Here is a 25,906-nt window from a genome sequence, read left to right on the forward strand (position 1 = left end):
CTGCTGAGAAGGCTTTATCAGGGTGTGGCCACTGCACATGCTACAGCTTCTTGGAGCCACAGGAGAGAGTTGAAGAAATCAGGTGGACACTAAAAGTGTATGAGCAGCCCTGAAATGGGCTCAGTAAGCCCTCACATCAGAGGTACTAGTCTTCCCTGAATACTCCACATACCCCTCCAATATTTTATTCTGTGTGCTAAAGTCCCTTTGAGCTCTGACATGCTATATTCAGGGTCCCTCTCAGCTCTGACACTGTTTCGTGATTCTATCCCAAGGTGAGATGCTAAAGTAGGCCAGATTTGTCCTTGAAGCCCTCTCCTCAATCCTCTTCCCTGCCTCCATGCCCCCACACCTTCCCCATGCCCTAGCCAGGTACCTCCTCTGGCTCCCAATCTTTGGAGGGCTCTACTCTTGACCTTGTAAGGTACTGCCCATTTGGCTGATGAAAGGCTTAAGGAATTATCTCTCAGAGTTAGAAGGGATCTCACCCAACCTGCCCCTAACTGAAACTCTTGTCTGCAACGTCCCCCCAAGGTAGTCACCTAGCCTTCCCTTGAATGCTTCCAGTGAAGAGGAAACTGGCTCCCTTTCCAGGCTACCCAGTGCACTCTGGGAAAGCCCTCCATCCTAATCATTCTGCCTTATGTGGGACAAAAACCTGCTTCTCTGACGCTTGCTCCTAGCTCTTTCCTCTGGAGCCAGGAAGAACAAATCTTATCCTTTTATGAGTGCCTTTCAAATGCTTGTAGACAGTGGTCACATTTCTCCCTAAGTCTTCTCTTCTCCACGTTAAACATCCCTAGTTCTTTCACCTGATTCTCATACGATATAGTTTTGAAGGTCACTCTCCACTGGGGGCTCTCCAGTTTGTCAATTTCATTCTTAAAATGTGGTGCCCAGAAACAAACATGATTCACCAGATGGTATCTGACCAAGGGGAGCTGTCAGCATCCTAGGTGGGGTGGTGGCTAAAGGCCCTGGGAGTTAAGAAGACTTGAACTCGAATACTACCTCAGACACTAACTGTATGACTCTGGGGAAGTCACTTAACCTCTAAGTCTCAATTTCCTCACCTGTAAAATGGAGATATTAATAGCATCTGTCTCACAGGGTTGTTGTGAGTACCAAATGAATAAATCACTTTGTAAATTTTAAAGCGTTATGTAAATGTTAGAACACCGCGTCTCATTGGAGGCTGGTTTCAAATAAGTATTTTGGAGAGCTGCCAGATCATCCCATCAAAGTCATCCCAGAAAACACCCAGATCTCTTTCACCTGCATGACTGTCTAGCCACACTTCTACTGGAGACCTTGATTGTTGGAGCCCAAGAGCAAGGCTTTACATTCCTGCTGGGTGAATTTCACCTGAAATGCTTCAGCTCCTTGCATTGGCCTTGTTGAGATCTGTTGGGTCTTCAGTCTTGGTGTTCAATGGATTAGCTATTCTTCCTTGCTTCGTGTCATCTGCAAATAACAACAACAACAACAACAACAATAATAATAGCTTGCATTAATATAGCCCTGGAAAAATTGCAAAGAGCCTTATAAATAGTATCTCATTACAGCCTTACAACAACCCAGGAGACAGGTGCTATTATTATCCCCATTGTGCAGATAAGGAAACTGAGGCAGACAGAGGTGAAGTGACTTGTCTAGGATAACAAAGCTAGGAGACATCTGAAGCTAGGTTTGTCTATAACTCATTTGATTCATTGATAAAATGTTAAATAGCAGCAAGCTATGATAAATGATAAATGGTCAAAAGATATTAACAGGTAGTTTTTAAATGAAGAAATTCAAGCTATTAATATGAAATAATGCTTGAAATCACTAATATTTAGAGCAATTGTTATTAACCAATAATAATCAGAACAACTCTGAGATTCTAACTCACATCTATTAGATTGGCAAAGTGGACAAAAAAGAAAAGTGACAAATGCTGGAGGGGGTATGGGAAAACAGGCACATTAATTTGTTCTTGGTGGAACTAGAGACTGGTCCAGCCATTCTGGAAAGAAAATTTGAATTATGCCACATTGGTCTTCAAATCAGAGGGCTTGGGTTCAAATCTAGACTCCTCAACTCAGGACGTGTGACCTTGAGTAAGCACTGTACATCTCTGGACTCGGTTTCTCCATTTGTATAAACAAGAATAATTTCTGTGAGCAGGCAGCTATGGGGTGAAGCATATAGAGCCATGGGCCAGGACTAGGAAGACCTGAGTTCAAATCCAGCCCCAGATACTTAACTGCAGTGTGACACTGTATATCGCCTCTGTTTGTCTCAGTTTCCTCATCTGTAAAATGGGGATAATAGCACCACCCTCCCAGGGTTGTTGTGAGGATCATATGAGATAATAATTGTAAAGCATTTGGTCCATAGTAGGAACTATATAATGTCAGCCGTTATAATTATTCAATGACTACCAGTCACACCCTAAGATTACACCATCTTCTTTGAGCGTCCCTGCAGCCCGCACAGATGCAAGGAAGCCCAGTTTCCAGGGAGTCCCTTGGCCTTCCTCTCCTCCCCCTTTGCTGCTCCCTAGAAAAGTGGCTGTGCATGAGGACGGGGGGCCCAGGAAGCCTGCCTCGACCCTTCCTCTGAATGGGCCATTCTTTGAGCACCATCATCTACTGCCCTTGGGTTCCTCTTGCACTGGAGGCTTTCCCAGAGTTCTCATGGGCAAGCTACTGGGCAGTAGCGTGGGCACAGTCCTGGCTCGGCCCCACTGAGTTGGGTAATCTGGGGCGTGTGCCAACCAACCTGAGTCTTAGTTTCCTATGAAAAGGATGCTTTGGGCCAGCTAATCTTCTGGTTCAAAAGCCCACGTTTCTATTAGCATTGCTTCATGGACCCATTAAACAATTGCAGTCTCCCCCACCAGACAATTGGGACTCAAGGTCATCCTTCTGCGTTCCCTCACCCCTAGTCTAACAAGGTTTCAGTTAATGTCCTTTGCTTGAAAGAATAGGGGACTACACATTTTAGAAAAAGAAATTGAAGAAGCCATCAATGAACTCCCTAAGAAAAAATCTCCAGGGCCAGATGGATCTACAAGTGAATTCTACCAAACATTTAAAGAACAATTAATTCCGATACTATATAAACTATTTGGAAAAATAGGTGAAGAAGGAGTCCTATCAAATCCCTTTTGTGACATAAATATGGTGTTGATACCTACACCAGAAAGAGCCAAAACAGAGGGAAAAAATTATAGACCAATTTTCCTAATGAATATTGATGCAAAATTTTTAAATAAAATATTAGCAGAGACTACAGCAATTTATCACAAGGATAATACACTATTACCATTTGGGATTTATGCCAGGAATGCTGGTTCAATGTCAGGAAAACTATCAGCATAATTGACCATATCAATAAGTAATCATAGGATTATCTCCATAGATGAAGAGAAAGCTTTTGACAAAATACAGCACCCATTCCTATTTTTAAAAAAAAACACTAGATAGCATAGAAATAAATGGAGTTTTCCTTAAAATGATAAGTAGTATCTACCTAAAACCATCAGCAAGCATTATCTATAATGGAGGCAAGCTAGAAGCCTTTCCAATAAGATCAAGGAAGAAACAAGGATGCCCATTAGCACCACTATTATTCAATACAGTACTAGAAACGCTAACTATAGCAATAAGAGAAGAAAAAAAATTAAGGAATTAGAATAGGCAATGAGGGAACAAAACTACCACTCTTTAGAGATGATATGATGGTATACTTAGAGAATCCTGGAGAATCAACTAAAAAACTACTTGAAATAATTAATAACTTTAGCAAAGTGGCAAGATATAAAATAAATCCACCTAAATCATTGGCATTTCTATATATTACCAACAAAGCCCAGCAGCAAAAGGTAGGAAGAGAAATTCCGTTTAAAATAACCGCAGACAATCTAAAATATTTGGGAGTCAACCCGCCAAGACAATCCCAGGAACTGTATGAACACAATTACAAAACACTTTTCACACAAAGTCAGATCTAAACAATTGGAAAAATATCAGTTGCTCATGGGTAGGCAGAGCTAATATAATAAAAATGATAATTCTACCTAAATTAATTTACTTATTCGGTGACATGCCAATCAAACTACCAAGAATTATTTTATAGAGCTAGAAAAAATGAAAAAATTCATCTGGAAAAACAAACGGTAAAGAATATCAAGGGAATTAATGAAAAAAAAATACAAAGGAAGGTAGCTTAGCCATACCAGGTCTAGAACTATATTGTAAAATGTCAACCATGAGAACTATTTGTTACTGGCTAAGGACTCAAGTGGTGGATCAGTGGAATAGGTTAGCTATACAAGACATGGTAGTAAATGATTATAGTAATCTACAGTTTGACAACCCAAAGACTCTAGCTTCTGGGATAAGAACCCACCCTTTGAAAAAAACTGCTGGGAAAACTGGAAAAGAGTATGGCAGAAATGAGGCAGAGACCAGCATCTCACACCATAAATATATATACCAAGATAAGGTCAAAAGGGATGCATGATTTAGACATAAAGGGTGATGCCATAAGCAAATTAGGAGAGCAAGGAATACTTTACCTATCAAAGCTATGGAGAGGGAAGAATTTGTGACCAAGCAGGAGACAGAGAACATAACGAAATGCAAAATGAATAATTCTGATTACATTAAATTAAAAAGTTTTTGCACAAACAAAGCCAATGCAACCAAGATTAGAAGGAAAGCAGAAAGCTGGGAAACAATTTTTACAGCCAGTGCTTCTAATAAAGGCCTCATTTCTCAAATATATAGAGAACTGAGTCAAATTTCTCAGAATATAAGTCATTCCCCAATTGATACATGGTCAAAGGATATGAACAGGCAATTTTCAGATGAAGAAACTAAAGCTATAGCCACATGAAAAAAATGTTCTAACTCACTATTGATTAGAGAAATGAAAATTAAAACAATTCTGAGGTGCCACCTCATACCTATCAGATTGGCTAATATGACAGAAAAGGAAAATGATAAATGTTGAAGAAGATGAGGGAAAATTGGCATACTAATAATGCGTTATTGGTAGAGTTGTGAACTGATTCAACCATTCTGGAGAGCAATTTGGAACTATGCCCTAAAGGCTATAAAATTGTGCATACTCTTTGACTCAGCAATACCACTTCTAGGGCTGTAAAAGGACCCACGTGTACAAAAATATTGATAGCAGCTCTTTTTGTGGTGGCCAAGAATTGGGAATTGAGGGGATGCCCATTTATTGGGGAACGGCTGACCAAGTTGTGGTATATGAATGCAATGGCATACCGTTATGCTATAAGAAACGATAAGTAGGTGGACTTCAGAAAAACCTGGAAAAATTTACACGAACTGATGCTGAGTGAAGTGAGCAGAAAGAGAACATTGCACACAGTAACAGCCACACTGCGCGATGATCAACTATGATTGACTTAGCTCTTCTCAGCAATGCAAGGATCTAAGACAATTCCAAAAGACTCAGGACGGCAAATGCTATCCGCACCCAGAGAAAGAACTATGGAGTCTGAAGGCAGATCAAAACATAGGATTTTCTCTTTCTTGTTTGTTTGTTTTTTGTTTTTCGTGGCTTTTCCCTTTTGTTCTGTTTCTTCTTTCACAACGTGACTAATGTGGAAATAGGTTTACATGATTGCACATGTAAAGCCCATGTCAGATTGCTTGCCATCTTGGTGGGGGGGGGAGGGAGGGAGAAAAAATTTGGAACTCATAATCTTATAAAAAATGAATGTTGAAAACTATCTTTACGTGTAATTGGAAAAAATAAAATGCTATTTACGAAAAAAAATGAATAGGTGGCTACATCTAGAGGTTCCCAGGGGACTTGTAGGGGGAGGAGGTGATATATGCAAAGGGGGGACTGAGAGGAGGAATGTAGTGGAGTGCGGAGGGTGGACCCAGAGCCCATCCCCACACTGTCTCACCGCAGGGCAGACCAGGGTCCTTATCTCCAGCAGCAGCTTCCGTCAGCTACCACAGCCCTCATCTCTGCCTCCTGGCCTCTCGGGGTTGCAGGGGCACTGGGCTGCAGACACCCCTCCCCCCCAGGCCTTGTCCTCCTTCTCCCCCAGGGGAGCTGGCCAGAGAGGCTGCTGCCCAGCAGAGCGAAGAGGGGGCCCAGCCCCCAGGTAGAGGAGCCGGAAGTGATAAATAACTTCTCTCTGCCCTGCTAAGTGTGGCAGTCTTCAAGCTAGCTCCCAGCATAGCTAACTAGCTGCTGTCCCGCCACTTCATCCCCAGCCAAAGCCCCCTACCATCTTCTCTCTAGAGTAGTCTTGTAGAAACCCAACAGACATATTTTCAGCTAGAAATAGGAGGTAAGGTTTGAAATGAGTTGGTTTCAGGGTGAAGGGAAGATTCCCTCAGGGTACTTGGGACATTTCCTATCTGTGTGACCCTGGGCAAGTCACTTAACTCCATTTGCCTCAGTTTCCTCATCTGTAAAATGAGCTGGAGAAGGAAATGGCAATCCACTCTGGTTATCTTTGCTAAGAAACGCCCCCCCCTCCAAAAGGGGTCACAAAGAGTTGGACATGACTGACACCACCACTTGGGAGAAGTGTGAATCAACAGGTCCTGCATGTAACCCACAGGACTGAGTTCATGGGATGTCCCTGGGGGCTATTGGAAGGCACGAGGCAGGGAGCATCATGGGACAGTTGAAAGTGCAGTGGGTTTGGGCGTCACAAAATCTCCTGGCTAGGATAGACTTTCTAGCTGTGTGACCCTGGGTTCCAACTTATCTTTCTGAGTTTCAGTTTCCTTAGTTATAAAATGTGAACATTAGAACCAGATTTTGAACTACAGGAGACATTTATAGGACTGCTAGTCTGATCACTTCATTCTACAGATAAGGAACCTGTGAAGCCCCGGAAAGTGAAGGGAACTACCCAAGATCTCATAGGGATTGGCAGAGGCAGGATTTGAACCTAGTTCTCGGCTTTCAAAGCCAGTGATATTTACCTACAAAACAAAGGGCTTCATAAATGTGAGAGTCCAGTGGAAATAGGAGTTATTATTATGTAGAAGAGAAATAAAATGAAAGGAAATGGGGGAGGGAGGAGAGAAATCTCTCCTCTAACCCCAGGCCATTTATTCATTCTTTTAAACTAGATAGCACACTGCAAAGGGTGAAAAGAGGTGCTGGAGAGCATGCAGTGAGATCCCCACCCAATACCACAGGGCCCCTTGGGCCCTGCCCACCCAGAGCTGCCTCCTTTGGCCTAACCTACAGTGAAGGACCCAGGAGAGGGTGGCAGTAGCTGGTGAAGTGAAGGGGAACCACAGGGCATGGACAGAGGAGTAAGAGGGTATGGGGAGAGAGAAGGATGAATATGCAGCCCCCAGATTCAGGTGAGGAAAAAACTTCTGAAAATGGGACTCAGCAAGGTAGGGGGCTCTGGAGGACTACTGGGGGTGGGGGCAGATTTTTAGAGCAGATGAGAGTCACTGTGACTCAAAGGCTCAGAATCAGACCTATAGATGCCTCCTCAGCAAGCCAAACCCATAGAAAGTCGATCGTGCTACGTGCAGAAGACATTTGGGCTTTTCCTTGGGGACCGTACACTCAGAATCACACACTGTCTGTGCAGGGGAGCTGAGAGGGACCTTTGGTCCAACCCCCTCATTTTGTCATTGAGTAAACTGAGGCCCAGAGAAGGAGAGGGACTTCCCCAAGGTCACACGGAGGCTTAGTGGTATGGAGGGGATGTGAACGTCAACCTTCCTTCTGACTCTTTGGGTTTCTTTTTTAAAGTTTTATTAACGTTCTATTTGAGTTTTTTACATCTCTTTTTCGCTGAGCTGGGTGGCCCAGTGGATAGAGTGCAGGGGCTAGAGTCAGGAAGACTCATCTTTCTGAGTTCAAATCCAGGCACAGACACTAGCTATGTGACCCTGGATGAGTCACTTCACCCTGTTTGCCTCGGTTTCTGCATCTGTAAAATGACAGTGTTGGACTAGATGACCCTTTCAGCTCTAACACAGATCTGTGCCCCTCCCAGGAGCACCTCCATAACACCTTTATACTTGGGCCTTTTCCCTGCATCTTTGACCTCCTTCGGGGACTTGCCTCCAGGCCAAAGGAGACACACAATTTTGTCACTTTTCTGGCACAATTCCAAATCGCTTTTCAGCATGGTTGGACAATTCAGAGCTCTACAGGATGCCCATGGTCCCACAGCCTGTCTGGCATTAGTCATTTTCCACTTTTATCATCTTCTGATGCCAATCTGATGGGTACAAGATGGAACCTCAGAGTTGTTTTGATTTGCCTTCTCATCATTCATTCCAGTTTTCTGTCCATTTCCAGGTAGCCTCTCTGGCCTCCAGGATTCCCTGCAGGAAGATGCTGATACTGCTGGTAAGACAGTAGGCTATGGCAGCCTCCCACAGATACCCCATGATTGAAGAGCAAGGGCTCATGGTCCAAAGCCTGGACTATTCCTTGGATGAACCTAGGGGGGATTTTTGGCCCTGGAAGGAAAGTGGATGAGGAAGGATGAGGATGGCTCCAAGTATGGCTTAGGGGATATGTCAAGAGGTGGCTTCACAAGGTCTAGACATTTTAGAGACCTCACAGGCCTGGATCCAGTTCATCCTCTTCATTTTACAGATGAGGAAACTGCAGTCTGGGAAATGGTGTCTTACCGAGGTCACATGGGTAGTTAGGGTCATCGGTGAAATTTAAACACTTGGCCCCTGAGTCCAGTCAGAGGATAGACAGCCATCCTCAGTCATGTTCTGCCTCAGAATTACTAGTTTGTGACCCTGGACAACTCCCTCAGGTGTAGAAGATGTACCAACTTCCATTGTTAGACATTTGGAGATTCTCACCAAAGAAATCATGTCAGCTTGCACCCTCCAAAAATATACCAACATTTCCATTATGTTTTAAGTTTTACAAAAAAGTTTATATACACTGATCTTCACAATAATACTGTAAGATAGGTACTGGGGGTATCACTGTCTCCATTCTACAGGCAAGGAAACTGAGGTACATCAACCAGACTGAACCTCTTGGCCTGCAGAGGCTGAAGCCGAACAGTGGGCAAGAACAGCTGTGCAGATGCTAAGACAGAAGTTTATTTTCTATTGTGAGGGAAATGGCTTGCAAGCCAGGAGGGGATCCAGACACATGTGCCGGGATCTACTTCAGAGTGGGCAAATCTCGATACTTTCGTCAATGGACACACAGTACAAATTTTTCTCTCAGAACTCAGTATTTTTTTGTAAGATTTATCCTTCTTTCGTTTTTTTTTTTAATTTCTGAATGTATCACTCAGCTGCCCAGAAAGCCATTCACAAAGAATAGAAAAGCAGGGAGGGGAGGGGGGAGAAACAATTTGGCAAAACCAGCCAACACACCAACCTTGGTAACTAAAATATATCGATGAAGGTGAAAGGGGAAGAGTGTAGAAGCTGGCTTGCAGCTTAACATAAAAAAAACTTGAGATCTTGGCAACTGATCTCAAACTTCCTGGCATATAGAAGGAGAAGAAATGGAAGCAGTGTCAGACAATATTCTTGGACTCAGAGATCACTGCAGATGGCGATTGCAGCCATGAAATTAAAAGATGTGGTGCTCGGAAGAAAAGCTATGGCAAAGGTGGACAGCAGACGGAAAGGCAGAGATATGACCTCACTGACAAAGGTCTGGAGAGTCAAAGCTATGGTTTTTCCAGTAGCAATGTATAGTTGTGCGAGTTGGACTGTAAGGAAAGCTGAGCACGGAACAATGGATGCTTTCAAACTTTGAGAATCCCTTGGACAGCAAAGAAATCAAACCAGTCAATACTTAAACAAATTAAGTCAGACTGTTCACTGGAAGGTCAAATACTAAGGCTGAAGCTTAAATACTTCGGTCAAGAATGAGAAGACAGGACTCCTTGGAAAAGACCCTGCTGTGGGGAAAGATTGAAGGCAAAAGGAAATGGGGATGGCAGAGGATGAGATGGATGGATAGTCTCATGCAAACAACGAACGTGAACTAGAATGCTGTGGTCCATGGGGCCACCATGGGGTCGGACAGATTGAACAATGACAACCGCCTATATACACATCAATGATTTTATTCTTTAATTTATTGGTGACTTTCTAGTGAGTTTATTATGATATACAATTAATTATAATTTTGGATATCATGACATTGGAAACAATATCATAATAGTTTGCCGTGTCTAGGGCTTTGTTTTTTCGTTTCTACATACTTGTAGGTGCGTCTCCTGGCATCGCAGACACCTGGCACATCAGCCCACCTTTCCCGTCTCTCAGTTCCACGACAGCAGGCACGGCATTTTGCACACGGTAGGTACGTAGTGTTTACGCACTTTTACAGAAGTTGTGTCCCGACCCATTACCCTCTCACGCTCTGCCGGGCCCTAGCCATTAGTTACCTAATGCTCTATCCAGGGGTGGGGAAACTGTGGCCTGAAGGCCACATGCGACCCTCTAGGTCCTCAAGTGCAGCCCTTTGACTGAATCCAAACTTCACAAAACAAACCCCCTTAATATAAGGATTTGTTCTGTAAAACTTGGACTCAGTCAAAAGGCCATACCCAAGGACCTAGAGGGCCACATGTGGCCTCAAGGCCACAGGTTCTCGACCCCTGCTCTATCGCAACCCTTCCTCACTGAAGACTCTTGCCCTGTATCTCATCCTATTGGTGTTTGGCGACTTCTAGAATGTTCAAGGTGACAGAGCTAATTTGGTCAACTAATCTGCTGATTCAGGCAGCCTCCCAACAGGAGCCTTTCTCACATCCTTACCAGTAAGTGGCTCTGATGGGCAGGAATCTCAGACCAGGCAGAAGATGAGGATATTTGGAGCTCAGTGAGGGAGATATTTTTGGTAGGGTAGGGAGGCCCTCACAAGTCCCAGATACAGCTTGTAGGTGCTGTCCTCATCCTCAGTGGTCAGGATCAGGGGCCAAGGACAGAAATATCTGCTTTCAGAATGTTGACAGTGTTATTATGAAATCATTTGTATATTATGAAGTCGAGCCTAGCCCAGAGTAAGTACTTAATAAAAGCTGGTTTTGCTGACTAGCTGATTTGCCTCGCCTGGCATTCAGTGATTTGCATGCCTGAGGGATCAGGGTAGAGGCAGCTGCAGTGATCCAGCATCCTGGTCCCAGAACTGTATTCCTGCCAAATTCCTTTCCCACCCCAGAAGTCAGCCTGGGATCTTCTGTCTTAGAGGTGGGAGCCTGAGCAAAGCAGGGTGGTGTGTAGAGTGAGGGAGAACAGAGTTTTTAAGATGTTGAGTCTTCAGGGCTTGGGAGAAGTTCTGAGGGGGAATAAGTCGGATTATTGACAGACGATAGGTAATTCAGCCTCTGGAGGTTGCCACCTGAAGGCTCCCCAGCAGGAAGAGAGAGGAAATGGAGAGAGCCAGGTTAGTGGTAAGGGTCTGGGGGCAGCAGGGCAGTGTCAACCAGGTTTGGAAATCTCCACTGCCCAGTGTGCCCATGGAACCGAGGGAGAAGAAAAAGGGACGGGTGGCAGAAAGTGTAGGCCTGAGATCTGGTGGAGGCTGATTCCTTGTTGCCGTTACTTACAAGGTTCCAAGAGCAGATTCTGTTCTCCGTTGTAATGGAAACCTCTGGGGATGGCTAGAAAGGTTGGGGATTCCAGCCCTGGCTCTCTGGACTAGCTCAGGGGGGAGACTTGGGATCGCAGACAGCTAGAGCAGGAAAGGACTTTCCTCTGCACCTTTCCAGACTGATCTCCCATCACTCCCTTGGCTCGTACTGGGTGTTCTAGCCAAGCCTAGCCTCTTCCTCCACACTGGCTGTCCGTGACCGTCATCCTCCCCTCTGTCTCTTAGAATCAGTCAATTTCTCCAAGGTTTAATGCATGTGTTACCTCCTCCTTGAAGCCTATCTTGATCCCCCACCACCACACACACATACACAGAGCTCTCTTCCTCCCCAAATTATCTTGCATTTACATGTTGGGTCATCCAGTAGACAGCTCCTTAAGGATCATTTTTGTCATTTTGTAAACTCTTTGTATCTCAGTGTCTTGCACAAAATAACATTTGTTGAATTTAGAGGGCTAGGCCATGACTGACATTCTACAGATAAGGAAACTGAGGCCCATAGAAGTTGAGACTTGCCCAAGGCCACACAGATGATAAGCTGTTGTTCAGTTGTGTCCGACTCTTCATGACCCCATTTGGAGTTGTCTTGGCAAAGATACTGGAGAGGCTTGGCATTTCCTTCTCTGGCTCTTTTCATGGAGGAGGAAACTGAGGCAAACTGGGTTAAGTGACTTACCTAAGGTCACACAGCTAATCAGTGTCTAAGGCTAGATTCCAACTCAGGTCTTCCTGACTGGTGCTCTATCCACTTCACCACCTAGCTGTCCCTATAATAATGAGTAATATGTGGCTGTTATCAAATAATCAACCCCTAAGTATACACAGTGTTTACTATGTGCAGGGCCCTGGGGATATACACAGATATAAAATAAACTACCCTTTGACTTCAAGGAGTTCACATTCTGCAGACATAGAGATGAATGCTATGGTAATATATAGTTAATATATACTCTCTCTCTCTCTCTCTCTCTCTCTCTCTCTCTCTCTATATATATATATATATATATATATATATATATACATGTTAATATATCGTTACAAAGGAACTCCCAGGTGATTTCAGGGAGGAGATTTCCCATTTGATGAGGGTCTGGGGCTGGCCAAGAAAGGCCTCATTAGAGCCGAGTCCAAGGGGCAGGAGGGAGGAGATGGAACGTCCTTCCTGAGAAGCAGCAGGAAAGGCAATTGGACCCAAGCGAAGAGCTTGTAAGGGGGAGGGATGTGCTTAATCAAGCCTAGAAAAGAGACTGGAGCTAGTTTGCAGCCGGCTATCCAACCAGGATTTGAACCCAGGTCTGCTGACCCCACATCTCGGGGTCCCACTCTGTGGTCAATTGGCGAGGAATTGGGGGGTCAGCCCCCTTTCCTCCTAGCGCTTTCCTTCCAGGATGCCGTCTAAGTTATCCCACAGGACCTATCTTATTGGGACACAGTTGGCGTGGTGTTCCCCTCCTAAGATTGCGGATGGACTTGTGGAGGGCAGCAACACAGCCCTGGCGCTTCATAAATACTCACTGATTTAATCTAACCCCCCTCGGGGGTCTAGGTTAACTGACTTGCCCAAGGTCATGCTGTGACTGGCAAGGCCGGGCTTGGAGCCCAGAACTCTGGCTCTGCACGTCCTGCAGCCGGCACAGCACACACTAGGCGCTACATAAATGCGCGCTGGCCAGCCCTGGCCTTCCCCCCGACCCCTGATGGGGGCCGCCCGGGATCTGGGCCCACCAGCCCGCCGGGAGCCAAAGGGTTACCGGCCCTGGAGACAGAAACCAGGCTCCCTGCGAAAAACCAAAACACAAAAATAATTCGATGAGTAAGAATAAAATTCCCTCTTCTGAGGTTCCTGGCCCGCCCCTTCCTGCGGCCCCCACTTCCCTTTTCCCTACGAGCCCGAGCCTGGCTCCAGGCTGAGTCAGAGCCCGCCCGGCCCCGGCCCTGGCCCGGGCTTGGGGTAACAAGCAGGTTGGTTGGAGGCCGGAGCTCCCGCACTGCGCATGCCTGCGCGAGCGCCGGCCGAGCCCGGCGACCTTGGCCTGGTCAGAGGCCAGCCCGGCAGAGGCGTGAGCTGGAGGCGAGCCGTGACGCCACCGTGCGGCCGCGCGGGGACCTCCAGTCGGGGAAGGGCAGGCGCTCGAAGCGCACGCGCAGACCGCTGGGGCGGGGCTGGCGCTCGTCCCGCCTCTTTGCCGCCCGCCCCTTCCACCCCGACACAAACGCGGCGGGAGGGGGCGGGGGAGCACGCCCCTCCGCTTGAGGCTCCGCCCCCGAGGCCTTCCTTCTCTCCCTCCGGCCGTACGGAAGCCGGACGGAAGTGAGCCTCCCCCACCCGGGTTCCCCCACAGGCAGGGGACGGGCGGAAGCGTTCCCCGCCGTCAGCGCTCCCCTGCGGTGCGGGCGCCTGAGTGTGTCGGGTTCCGGGCTCGGGATGCGTTTGACGTGGCCGGGCTCCGGGGAGGTGGAGCCGTCTGGCAGGGGGCGGAGGGCGGGAGGAGCCGGGGCCCGGGCCGAGGCCGGGGCCGGGCGGGGGCGGGGGCAGAGACGCCGCGTCTGGGGCTGGATGGCAGGGGCCGCCCGGAGCCGCGCTGCTGCCACCGCCGCCGCCACCGCCGCACGGTGAGTGGCCGGGCCGGGGGCTGGGCAGGGGGCGCCCGCCGGCCCCGCGACCCCCGCCTGGATCCCCGCCCCGGCCCCCCTCCGACTGACCCTCCCCATAACAGGGAGCAGGACCCCCTAGGCTGCCCCCCTCTGATTGACCCCAAAGAGTGGGGAGCTGGACCCCTGCCCTGCACCCCTCTGACTGACCCCAAAGAATGGGGAGCTGATCCCCTGCCCTGCCCCCCTCTGATTGACCCCAAAGAGTGGGGAGCTGGACTCCTGCCCTAACCCCTTCAGCTAACCCCTTAAAGAGTGGGGATATGGACCCCTGCCCTGCCCCCTTCAACTGACCCCTTAAAGGGTAGGGAGCTGGACTCCTGCCCTGAACCCCTCTGACTGACTCCCCCAAAGAGTGGTGAGCTGGTCCCCTACCCTGCACCCCTCTGACTGACCCCCCCCAAAGAGTGGGGAGCTGGTTTCCTATCCTGTACCCCTCTGACTGACCTCCCAAAGAGTAAAGAGCAAGAGCTGGTCCCCTACCCTGCTCCCTTCGACTGACTCCCCCAAAGAGTGAGGAGCTGGACCCCTGCCCTGCCCCTTTCAACTGACCTCCCCCAAAAAGTGGGGAGCTGGACCCCTACCTTGCACCCCTCAGACTGACTCTCAAAGAGTGGGGAGCTGGACCCCTACCCTGCCCCCTTCAGATTGAACCTCAATAACAGGGAGCTGGACCTGTTCCCCTGCCCTGCTTCTCCAACTGACCCCAAAATATCAGGGAACAGGCCCCTGCAGGAGGGCATTGGCTCCCTGGTCCATCACCCTCCAGTATTTGTGGAAATTCGAGCTCATGTAGTCCAAACTCTTCATTTTCCAGAGGAGGAAACAGACCCAGACATGGAAAAATACTCTTGTGACCTTAGATAAGTCCCTTGACCACTCTGATGCTAGCTGATTACTCAGACTTGTACTTCCTATGGTCTGTCCCTCCTGACTCTGACATTCTGTGCTCTAAGGCCCCTTCTATCTTCAGACCTGGGATCCCAGCTTAGGACATAGGATGGCAGGCCTGTCAGGAGTCTTAGAGTTTAGAACCTTCATTACTGAGTTGGAAAGGATCTAGGACCTGATTTCTTTTATAGAAACCGAAGGGATCGGGTCTGTTTTAATGGAGGAATCAGTGCCATCACAGCTACGTCCCCCTCCCCTTCCCAATCTCCATGCTGGCAGGTTGACCCCCCACTGCCTGAGGACCCAGGCAAGCCTGGGATGGAATCCTGGCTCCTCCGCCAACCCCTATCCTTTCCTCCCATCTCCTTGTGGGTTCCCTGGGTCCTTGCTCTGAGATGAGGGGAGGAGGGGTAGGTCTGGGTTTATTTGGGTTATAGTATAATTTGTGACATGGGATGGGGAAGAGGGAGCAAAGAAAACCTTGATAGCAGGAAATCTTTCTAAAAATTAAAAAAAGTCCCAAAGTGGAACGGGCTGCCTTCAGTGGTCCTGGGTCGCCTCCTTCCCTCACTGGTGCTCTTCAGGCAGAGGCTGGACCCACCATTCGCCTGGAATGTTCTAGAAGGGATTGTTCAGGGACGGGACGGCTTGGACCGGAGGAGAGGTCTCATCCCACTGAGAGATGCTAACAGTCTGTGATTCCTGTGGGTGTAGAAGCCCAGCCTCCTCACGCTGTCTGCTTGGAGGCTTCCCTCCCGACCCGTCCTATGAGTAACATTTCCCTTTTCCTGAGTGTCCGCTTGGCCGATGATGCAGACGGAGCATCTGTCTAGCCCATTACCTCTACGTGGGCAGACGCGGGCAGAGTGGCATGGTGGTTAGTGTGAGTCCCCAGTCCTGGCTCTGAGACTCTAGGGTGGGCTCTTGCTTTTCACTTGGAAATTGGGTCCTGGGGACTTCTTTTTCCTTCTCTTCCTGAGCTGGCAGCATCTAAAGCCCTACTCACACCAGGGAGGTGGAGGGAAACTGAGGCACAGAGAAGGGAAATAACTAGCTTAGAGAGGTGGAGCTGGGATTCAGAATTCCCAACCCGGGCTTCCAGTCTCAGCTTGACATCTCTGCCGTTTGACTCATTGTCTGCTTCAGGCTGACCCAGAGGTGATTCAGTGGAAAGACAGCTGACTTTGCAGTCAGAGGACCTGGGCTTGGAAGCCTGGCTCTGCCGCTTACTGCCGACAGCTTCACTCCCCTGGACCTCAGTTTCCTGCTCTGTAAAAAGATAGGATTGGACTGGGTGGTCTTCGAGGTCCCTCCTGGCTCCTGTGCCACGTGAGGCTTCCCAGTCCTCCCCATCTCCATATGTCCTGATGGATGGAGCCCTGCTTTCCTCTCCTTCCCTTCCTGGTACAACCCCTTCCCCTAGGTTCTCCAGGAGCGGGGAGGAGGAGGAGGAGGAGGTGGAAGAGGAGGAGGAGGTGTGGTCATTGTCTTTTTCCTATCTGCTGGGCTCTCCGGGCCCTCAGGGAATGAATCTGTGCTCAGTAGAGTCCTGTAGGGCTGGGCCCTGCCCCCTGGCAGCAGGAGGCACCCTGTTGGGCGGGTGTGCCAAGCCCAGCCAGGGCCTCACCCTTTCATTAGGAAAGCTTGGCCTCAGGGCAGCAGAGCTGGCTGTCTGGTGCTCCAAGGAAGGAAAGGGTCCTACCTTCCAGGGAGCCCTTGTCCCAGGGCAGTGCCCATCAAAAGGGAAGACTGGCAGAGGAAGCAGGGCTTGAGTCCACCCTTAGCCTCCCAGATTGTATTGGAACACCTTGATGTCCTAGAGCAGGTGCCCTGCCTTGGGGCACACATAGAGAGCTCATCCCAGTCTCTTATCTCTTTCCAGCACGTGACTCGCCTGGATGCCCCTGTGCTGGCGTTGGCATGACTGGGCAAAGCCTCCTCTTCCTCACCGCCCTGGCGCTGGGGCTCGTTGGGGTGGCCCAGGGGGCCCAGCCGGCCCTGCTGGGCCGGGAGGCGGCCGCGGCAGCTTGTCGTCTGGATGACAACGAGAGCGAATCTTGGGGGGCCCTGCTGGGTGCCGAGCGGCTGGATGCCTGGATTTGCTCCCTCCTAGGCTCACTTATGGTGGGGCTCAGCGGGGTCTTCCCTCTGCTGGTCATTCCCCTGGAGACGGGCGCTGCCCTCCGCTCTGAAGGCAGGTTCCCCAGCCCTCTTCCCTCCAGGCCCAGGCTCCTGGGGCTTAGTGGCCTGTAGCCCTGGACTTCAGCCCTGCCTCTGAGGACAGCCAGGTGCCTCACTTCTGTGCTGGGAGGGATTAGGTGAAGTCTATAATGCTCCCATCTTAAGTGATCTCTGAGGCCTGCAGAGTTATGTACAAATGTAGCCAGCATTCATGTGGTAGTTATCCCAGTGGCTCCTCAGATGTTCCTGTTATCCCCATTTTACAGATGAGGAAATTAAGGCAGACAAAGATTAAGTGACTGGTCCAGGATCACCCAGCTAGTAAATGTCTGGAGTCAGATTATGAAGTTGCCTGGGAGTTGTCTGCTGCTTAGATGCCACAAAGCCCCACTGGGCCTGTCCACTCCCTTGGTATTGAGCAGTTTTAAGTGCTGTGGGGAAAATAAAAGAGAGGACCTGGGCCTTGCTCTAGAGAACTTGCTTACATCTGATTTAGAAGTCTGGGAAATTTAGCAGAATACAAGAAACAGACAAACATTAAGCACATATAGTATACAGGCTCTCTATTAGGTGCCGGTTAGGAGGCAAAAATGCGACTCCCACTCTTTGCAGGGGGCAGGAGGGGCTGTCACATGTGTGCTCCCACATATGGAAGTCCAGCACTTCCAGTGGGGGGGCAGCAAGATCCCCATGTGGGAGGTGGTGCCTGAGCAGTGCTTGGAAGGAGGCCAAAAGAGTCTGACCGGGACCCCCACATAGCAGGCCCTGTCTGGAAGGCACCCAGACAGAGGTGGCCAGGACAGGGAGGGCCTTGGAGCCCAAGCCACTGGAGGATCAGGGCAGGAATCGGAGATGTTTAACGTGGATAAAAGAACCCTTTGGAAGGGGATGAGAACGGTCTTAAGCTGTTACGGAAGAGAAAGCTCAGCCTCTCAGCTTTGTTCTGCTTGGGCCCAGTGGGCAGAACTAGCTGCAGTGGGGGGAGGTGTCCGTCAGATAGGAGGAAAAACTCAACACTTAGAGCCCCCCACCCCCACCCCCCGATGGAATGCTCTGGGCTGCAGCATTATGGCCATGTCAGCAGGCAGAGGCTTGGTGACCTCTGGACAATGTGGCAGAAGGCATTCTTTGCCCAGCTACTTTTTGGTCTCTGGGGCTGGCCCAACTCTGAGAGTTCATGATTTGGGGATTCGGAGGAAGGTTCCCAGCGGAGGTGAACATCAGAGCCAGGTTCAGGCTGCCCCAAAGAATTGGGGCTGTTGGCCCCCAGGCCAGAGCCTCCTCTTTATTCCCGAGGGGCTTGACTCAGGCCTTCTGTCTGCTTTGCAGCCGGATCCCACCGTCTGAAGCAGCTGCTGAGTTTTGCCCTGGGAGGGCTTCTGGGGAATGTGTTTCTGCATCTGCTTCCAGAGGCCTGGGCCTACACCTGTAGTGCCACCACCGGTAAGGCTCATTTGGGGGCAGCTCTGATGAGAAGGGATGAGAGGGTAGGCCCACTGGACTCTGCTGCTTGCCCAGCATCTTAGGCAGGAGGAGGGCTCCCAGACCGCTTAACCTTCCACTAGGAATGCCTGGGAATTTAGGAGCACACAGGGTAGAGAAGGTAAGGGTAGGTCGTTGGGGGTTCTGGGCATCTGGTATAGCACTTGTCCATGGAGCAGGTGTGCAGGCCTAGAACCCTGGCCTCTGGGCAGCCTCCATCCCACAGACGGATCCAGCCGTGGTCCCCTCCATGAGTCCCCTTCACGAACCTCCTCTCCTCTCTGGCTGGCTCTGACCTCCCCTGTTTTGCAGGTGGGGGAGGGCAGAGCCTTCAGCAGCAACAGCTCCTGGGGCTTTGGGTCATTGCTGGCTTCCTGACCTTCCTGGGGCTGGAGAAGATGTTCTTAGACAGCAGAGAGAAGGATCGCCCCAGCCAGGTGAGCCCTGTGCAGAGAGGGCGGAAGCCTGGGCCCCAGCTCAGCAGTACACATGCCTAAAGACCCCTAGGTCTCTGCCCCCCAATGCCCCCTAGATCTCTGCCCTCCTCGTACCTCCTAGGTATCCTGCTGCTGAAACCCTAGGAACCCTAAACAAAGGGGCACCCCCCTAGTTCTCACTCTGCCCTGCATCAGTGTTTCTGAGGAGGGCAGGAAGACCTACAATATACCCAGCTGGTGATGACGGGAAGCTGGGGTCAGAGGATGCCCCTGGCCTGATCTCCTGGAGTCTCACCCGCTCTAGGTGGGAGGAAGGGGCTTGGGGGCGTCCAGCTTTTCAGGGGCCAGCAGAGGACGGCTGGAGTAAAGGGCACCTTTTCTCCTTCTCTGTCTCTGTCTCTCTTAGTGGGGGTGGAGGGCGTCTAACGGCCACTTCTCCCTCACTCTCCTGGACTCAGGCCCCCATCAAAGACCCGGCTGCTGCCGTGCGCAATGGAGGCCGCTGCCTGGCCCTGCCGGCTGCAGTAGCAGGCCTGAGCGTTGAGGTCCAGAAAATCAAAGTGAGTGGCCCGATCGCGGCCCCCCCCCCTTGGCCCCAGGGTGCTCCCTCCACAGCCCCCCTCAGCGTGGCTCAGCTGCCTCTGCCTTTCTTTCCCACCCTCCAGATCAGTGGCTATCTCAATCTGCTGGCAAACACCATTGACAACTTCACACATGGGCTAGCTGTAGCTGCCAGCTTCCTAGTGAGTAAGAAGGTGAGTGCCCTGGGCCCGGGGGGGCTTCCCCTAGGCTGCCACCCTAGGACACGTCCTGGAAGGGGCAGGGGGATCAGTGGCGGGGCTTGGCTGCTCCGCTGCCCTGCTCCCAGCCTCACAGACTCCCTTCCCTGTGCAGATTGGGCTTCTGACTACCATGGCCATCCTCCTCCATGAGATCCCTCATGAGGTAAGTGCTGCTGGGGCTGGAGGGCACACCTGGCAGCAGGGTGCAGACAAGCTGAGCTCTGTCCCAGGGGGAAACGGCTGCCCCCAGAAGAGGGAGGCCTTCCACCGAAAGCCAGTGATGACGTAGCAGGGGGTCGTCGGGTGGAACGTGGGGTGGGCTGGTGGCTTCATGAACAGGCATTGACTCTGTGCCAGGCCCTGTGTGAGATACAAAGAAAAACACTGGCACCGGCTCTGGTTGGTCAGGCAGCAGACGTTTATTAAGCACCTACGATGTGATAGACACAAACGGGACAGAACAAAACAGTCCCTGCCCTCAAGGAGCTTCCATTCTAAAGGGGGTGACAACAAGGACAGGAAAAGCATGGACAGAATGAATAATCACAAGGAATGGGAATAATCAGGAGGTGAAGGAGGGAGGGCGTGAACAAAGATTTCAAGTAGGATGATGATGCTTGAGAGCGAAGGAAGGTGGGGAGTGGACAGTGCAAAGGCATGAGCCTGGACTCCCACTTTGGACTTCTGACTGTGTGATGTAAGGACTTTAGGTGATAGGTGGGGTAGAGGCGCTCCCATCTGGGTAGGAACGAGGAATAGGCATTGCTAGCGCTGGGGATGTGGGCGACGATGCAGAAGAAGAAGGGGCCGGAGCATACAAGGTGGCGGCTTTCTCAAAGTGTCGGTGAATAGCCTGACTCTCACCTCAGTGTGAGGGCTCTGACCCCGCCCTCTCCCAGCACTGCTCCTGAGGGTCAGTCACTAAACATTTAAGTGCCTACTAGGTGCCCACCACTGTGCTAAGCATGGGGGTCCAAAAAGAGGACCAAACACTGGTGCCACCGCTTGTGAGAGCAGCGAGGCGTGGGCTGGGGCGTAGGTGGGCGAGTCAGTGCAGCTCACTGGGATCAAGGGGCCCAGAGTAAGCCCCGCCGGGCCTTCTCCTCAGGTAGGCGACTTTGCAATCCTGCTCCGGGCTGGCTTTGACCGATGGAGCGCAGCCAAGCTGCAGCTCTGGACGGCGCTGGGGGGCATCCTGGGGGCCTGCTTTGCCATCTGTGCCCAGTCACCCAAGGGAGCAGGTAGGGAGCCAAGGCACGTGGGACCAGAGAGGGAACTCCTGGCCAAGAGCATGTGTTTGCCCCATCCAGGCCCAGGGTGGCTCATCTAATGAATCTGGCCCCGCCCCAAGCCCTGCCATTCCCAGAGGCCAGCAGCTGGTTGGGCAGACAGCACGAGTGGCCTTGGGAGTGATGTGGTGAGGTTCGCCCTCACCAGGGGCGTTTCTTTCACTCTTTGCAGGGGAGACCATTGCCTGGATCCTCCCCTTCACCTCAGGGGGCTTTCTCTACATCGCTCTGGTCAACGTTCTGCCGGACCTCTTGGAGGAAGAGAACCCTTGGTGAGTGATGCAGGCCTGCCCTCAGAGAGCCCATGTTCTCTTGTGTCTGGGGAGGGAGACATACAGGGACTCACTGGGGCTCAGCAACTCTCCATGCTGGGAAGGCCCTCGGTCCATGCCAGGGCTCAGGCCCGTAACTGCCTTCTCTCACACCCACCATCACAGAGAGGAGCCCCATGCCTCAGCTACCTGTGGCCCGCCACCTCTTCCAGCCCAGGCTGGTGCCCACAGCCATGGGGGGCCGAGTGTCCTGGCAGGTGGGGGCTGGTGCCCAAAGGGGCTGAGTGTCCTGGCGGGGGGGTCTGGTGCCCGCAGCCGTGGGGGGCCGAGTGTCCTGGCAGGTGGGGGCTGGTGCCCAAAGGGGCTGAGTGTCCTGGCGGGGGGGTCTGGTGCCCGCAGCCGTGGGGGCCGAGTGTCCTGGCAGGTGGGGGCAGGGCGGCCCCTGAGCAGAGGCCTCTCTCCCTGCAGGAATTCCTTACAGCAGGTGCTGTTACTGTTCACGGGCATTGTGATGATGGTGCTTTTCTCCCTCCTGGCTGAGTGACATCCCTGTGGATACCCTCAGCCCCTCCGGCAATAAGAGACTCCTTTTAGTCCTGTGACCTCGTGTGTGTGTGTGTGTGTGTGTGTGCACACGTGTGTGTGTGTGTGCACACGTGTGTGTGTGTGCGCACGCGCACTTGGAGACAGCATGCCTGGGAGGGGTGTGCGGGAGTCGCCTGGGGGTGCGAACTCTCCGAGCCTGGTGCCTCTGTCCCTCTGGACCCCACTCTGGCAGCCAGCTCTCATGTTGGTCTCTGGAAAATAAGCTTTGAGGAGCAGCGGGAGTGGCTGTGTGTGGGTGTGGGTGTGTGAGGGGCTTTGAGGAGGGGACACAGAGAGGACAGCCAGGACTTAGAGTTCCAGAGGTGAACTCAGGACTGGGGAAACTGGGAGGAGGGGCTCTGGACTCTGCCCGGATGCCCGGGCCCTAAGTGATGAGTGGGGCTGCCCTGGCTTCTTCCCCCCTTGTTCTCCTCATCTTCACTGCTGCCCTGTTCCCCAAGCCGAGGGAGAAGGGAGACCCACCCAATGACCCAATGCCCACGGGAAGGTACAAAGTCAGTGATGGTGTCAGTCCCCACTCGCCTGGCCCAGGCCATCCATCCCTGACCCCTCTGCTCCGCCTGGGAGCCGAGGAGCAGGAGAAGCCATGGTTTGACCGTGTGTGTGGGACGGACGGTCCTGGGCAGCTGGGGCCTTTCTGGGCTCCTGCCTTTACTGCTCAGCTGGAGGCCCTGCTCTACTCGGGGACTCTCCCCTCCTGCTACCAAAGGAAGTATTTACTCAGCACCAAGTGCTGGAGAGAAAGCCAGTCCCCACCCGGCTGCCCAGCTCCTCCCCCAGCGGGGGACCGGGACCTTCTAGTAGCTTCATTAGGAGGGCGGGGAGGATGCCGGGAAGATGTGCTCAGTACCCAGGAATGGGGGCCAGGAGCCTGGGCCAGAGGCCCTGCTTCAGGGTTAGGTCTGGAGCCTTGTCGCCCCCCAGAGGACAATCGAAGAAGTGGCTGCAGAGACATCTGTTTGGTTTTACAACAGAAATCTGTAAAATTACCTATTCCATAGATGAGATGCAAATAAATCTTATTTTATCCTGACACCAGTCTCCTCTGCACTGGGTACCCCGGCCCCCAGTGGGGGTGGGATGATGGGAGGAAAGGGGACCCCCCCCCTTCCCAGCTTATACCCTGTGTCCTCAAGCACCTTTGCCAAGGAGCTGTGTGGCCCTTGGCCTAGAACGCTGGGCTTGGAGTCAGTAAGAGCTGGAGGGTGAGTCCTTTAGCTGTTCACAGCCTCATCAGTGAAATGGGGACGATAGCTGCACCTCCTTCACAGTGGGGTGATGTGTAAGGCACTGCAGTGGTCTGGGGTAAAATCCAGACAAAAGAGAGATACAGCCCCTGCCCTGGAGGAGCCGGCAGTCCTGCTGGAAGGTGCTGGGCCTGATTTCTCCCGCCCTCAGCCTGCAGCCATCCCAAGTCCGTTGGCCCCGTGAGCACAGTTATTACCAGGGGAATTCCTCCAGTGCCAGGCTTCCTAACCTGGGGCCCATGGTCATCAGTTCAACATAATGGGCTTCCTTTGTAATCCCATCTTTTATGCATTTAAAAATATCTTGTAGATGGGAGAAAAAGCCTCATGGAGGTTAAGTGATTTGTCTGTGGCATGGATAGGGAACCTGCCGCCTCCAGGCCACATGTGCCCCTCCAGGTCCTCAAGTGCAGCCCTTTGACAGGACCTAAACTTCACAGAACAAATCCCCTTGATAAAAGAATCTGTTGTCAAAGGGCTGCACTTGAGACCTAGAGGGCCACATGTAGCCTCAAAGCTGCAGGTTTCTCACCCCTGGGCCATGGTGAAGCATCAGGTAAGTAGGACAAAGAGGGAGATTTAAGCCTAGGACTCCAAGCCCACCCCCCCATGATTTCTGCGACTCGTGTGTTAGAAAGGGATCCCCTAGAGAGGAAACAGGGCGTCCCAGGAACCAGAGGGCATCCATCTGGGCTCGGCTGAAGCAACTGAGGAACCTAGAGAAGGAATGGGGGATGGGGGACCCGATAACAGTCACTCAACTGAGCATGCCCTTTGGCCTTGCAACATCACTGCCAGGTCAATACTCCAAAGAGACCAAAGAAGGAGGGGCAAGACCCACGTGTGCAAGACAATTTACAGCCAATCTTATTCAGCAAAGGATCGGAAGCTAAGGGGCTGGCCATCGGTGGGGGAATGGCTGAACAAGGTAGGGTAAGTGAATGCCAGGCAATGCTATCGGGCTGTAAGACACGGTGAAGGGGATGGGAGCCTAAAAACGTAGGAAGACCCATATGCACCGGTGCAGCAATGTGAGCAGAACTGGGAGCATTTAGAGGCAATCACAACAACCCTGCGAAAAGAAATCACTTTGAAAAGAGCCGAAGGTCCAGCAGGACCATCCCAGAGGAACGCTGAAGCAGCAGCTGCCCGCCTCCTGACAGAGACGGAGCAGACTGAAAGGGCCGCTTTCCACGTGGCCAATGCAGGAACTTCATTTGTCTGCCTGCACACCTGTTAGAGAGCTTTGTTTTTCTTTCTTTTTTCCCATGGGAGGAGGGAGAGGATTTTCATTAATTGAAAAATATAAATTTTAAAAGACTTCCACGAACTAATTGGAAGTGAAGTAAGCAGGGCCAAGACAACAACAGATAATAACCGCGACGCTGGAAATGGAAAGAGCGGTGACAAAACTATAAACAATGAACGTTGTAAAATCATGAAGAAACAAGTTTCGTTCCCAAAGACAGAGATCTGAGACGTTTCCCCTGACTTCTTTACAGAGGGAGGAAGGGTCCACAGGTGTGGAACGTTGCGTATGTTGACAGATCTCCACAATTTAACTGATCAGTTTTGCTGACATTTTCCTTTTTTTTTTTTCCATTAAAAATAATTGTTATATGGGATCAGAGGAGATGGGAGGAGAAGGAATTTAGGTATTGTAAAAACAAAAGCTATCAATAAAATTGGTATGTTGTCATATCAATTATCATGTTTTATGTTTTCTCATAAAAGCAGGCTGTACTTAATACAGATTCTCGATTTCAGGTACAATCTTTTTTTTTCTGTTTTACTTCGTACAGGATGATGTTCGTTTTATTTGGTATTTAAATTCCGAATTAATTTTTTTTTTTGGCTAGTCAATGGGGTTAAGTGACTTGCCCAGGGTCACACAGCTAGTAAGTATCAAATATCTGAGGCTGCATTTGAACTCAGTCTTCTTGACTCCAGGGCCGGTGCTCTCTACCACCTAGCTGCCCCCAGAATTAATTGTTTTTAATAATTTCAAGGGTGTTACATGGAAATGGACTTAATTATAAATTAAGACACATCTCTTGGGAAAGGAGTTGAGAGAGAAGACAGGAGAGAGAGGGAGAGAGATTTTGTGTGTGTGTGTGTGTGTGTCTTTATCTGGGATGAAGAGAGGACATCCCTTTCTGAGCATGGTTTGGACTAGCTGACCGACCTCCGGGCACCCTTTCAAATCTGAGATTCTGTAATCTGTACTTCTTCTGCTCCTTCCTTCCCATCGCCAAATGCCTAACACTGAGCTGGGCTCATGAGACACTCAATAAATGACTGTGAAATATTTGCAAAGCATTTGGTAAACCTTACAGCACTACAGAAATGCTTTCTTTATCATCACATCAGCTACAAAGTCTCCCTGGCAGCTCTCCAAGCTGCTTTTCAGAAACCAGGGGCTTTGCCTCTTCCCTAACTCCATTCAAGGAC

The 25,906-nt window shown here is 50.7% G+C and overlaps 1 protein-coding gene across 7 annotated transcripts; it reads left to right on the forward strand.

Moving 5' to 3' along the window:
- The first annotated feature begins 7,272 nt into the window (after positions 1-7,272).
- Positions 7,273-23,241, forward strand: SLC39A13 (solute carrier family 39 member 13). 7 transcript variants are annotated; one of them, XM_021009790.2, is made up of 12 exons: positions 7,276-7,367; positions 8,326-8,376; positions 10,229-10,319; positions 17,042-17,353; positions 18,670-18,783; positions 19,135-19,259; positions 19,718-19,819; positions 19,925-20,014; positions 20,154-20,204; positions 21,150-21,282; positions 21,503-21,602; positions 22,071-23,241. In XM_021009790.2, exons 2-12 carry the CDS (start codon positions 8,362-8,364, stop codon positions 22,144-22,146), a joined length of 1,209 nt encoding a protein of 402 aa, XP_020865449.1. In that variant the 5' UTR covers positions 7,276-7,367; positions 8,326-8,361; the 3' UTR covers positions 22,147-23,241. The 7 variants fall into 7 exon arrangements, with proteins under 7 accessions (XP_020865452.1, XP_020865451.1, XP_020865449.1 ...); XM_021009793.2 differs by lacking the exon at positions 21,150-21,282 and having other exon boundaries at positions 7,273-7,367; XM_021009792.2 differs by lacking the exon at positions 19,718-19,819 and having other exon boundaries at positions 7,275-7,367.
- Positions 23,242-25,906: the final 2,665 nt, after the last annotated feature.

This window comes from Phascolarctos cinereus, unplaced genomic scaffold (genome assembly GCF_003287225.1).
Source record: "Phascolarctos cinereus isolate Bilbo 61053 unplaced genomic scaffold, phaCin_HiC Scaffold_9;HRSCAF=440, whole genome shotgun sequence".
In the NCBI taxonomy this organism is placed as follows: Eukaryota; Metazoa; Chordata; class Mammalia; order Diprotodontia; family Phascolarctidae; genus Phascolarctos; species Phascolarctos cinereus.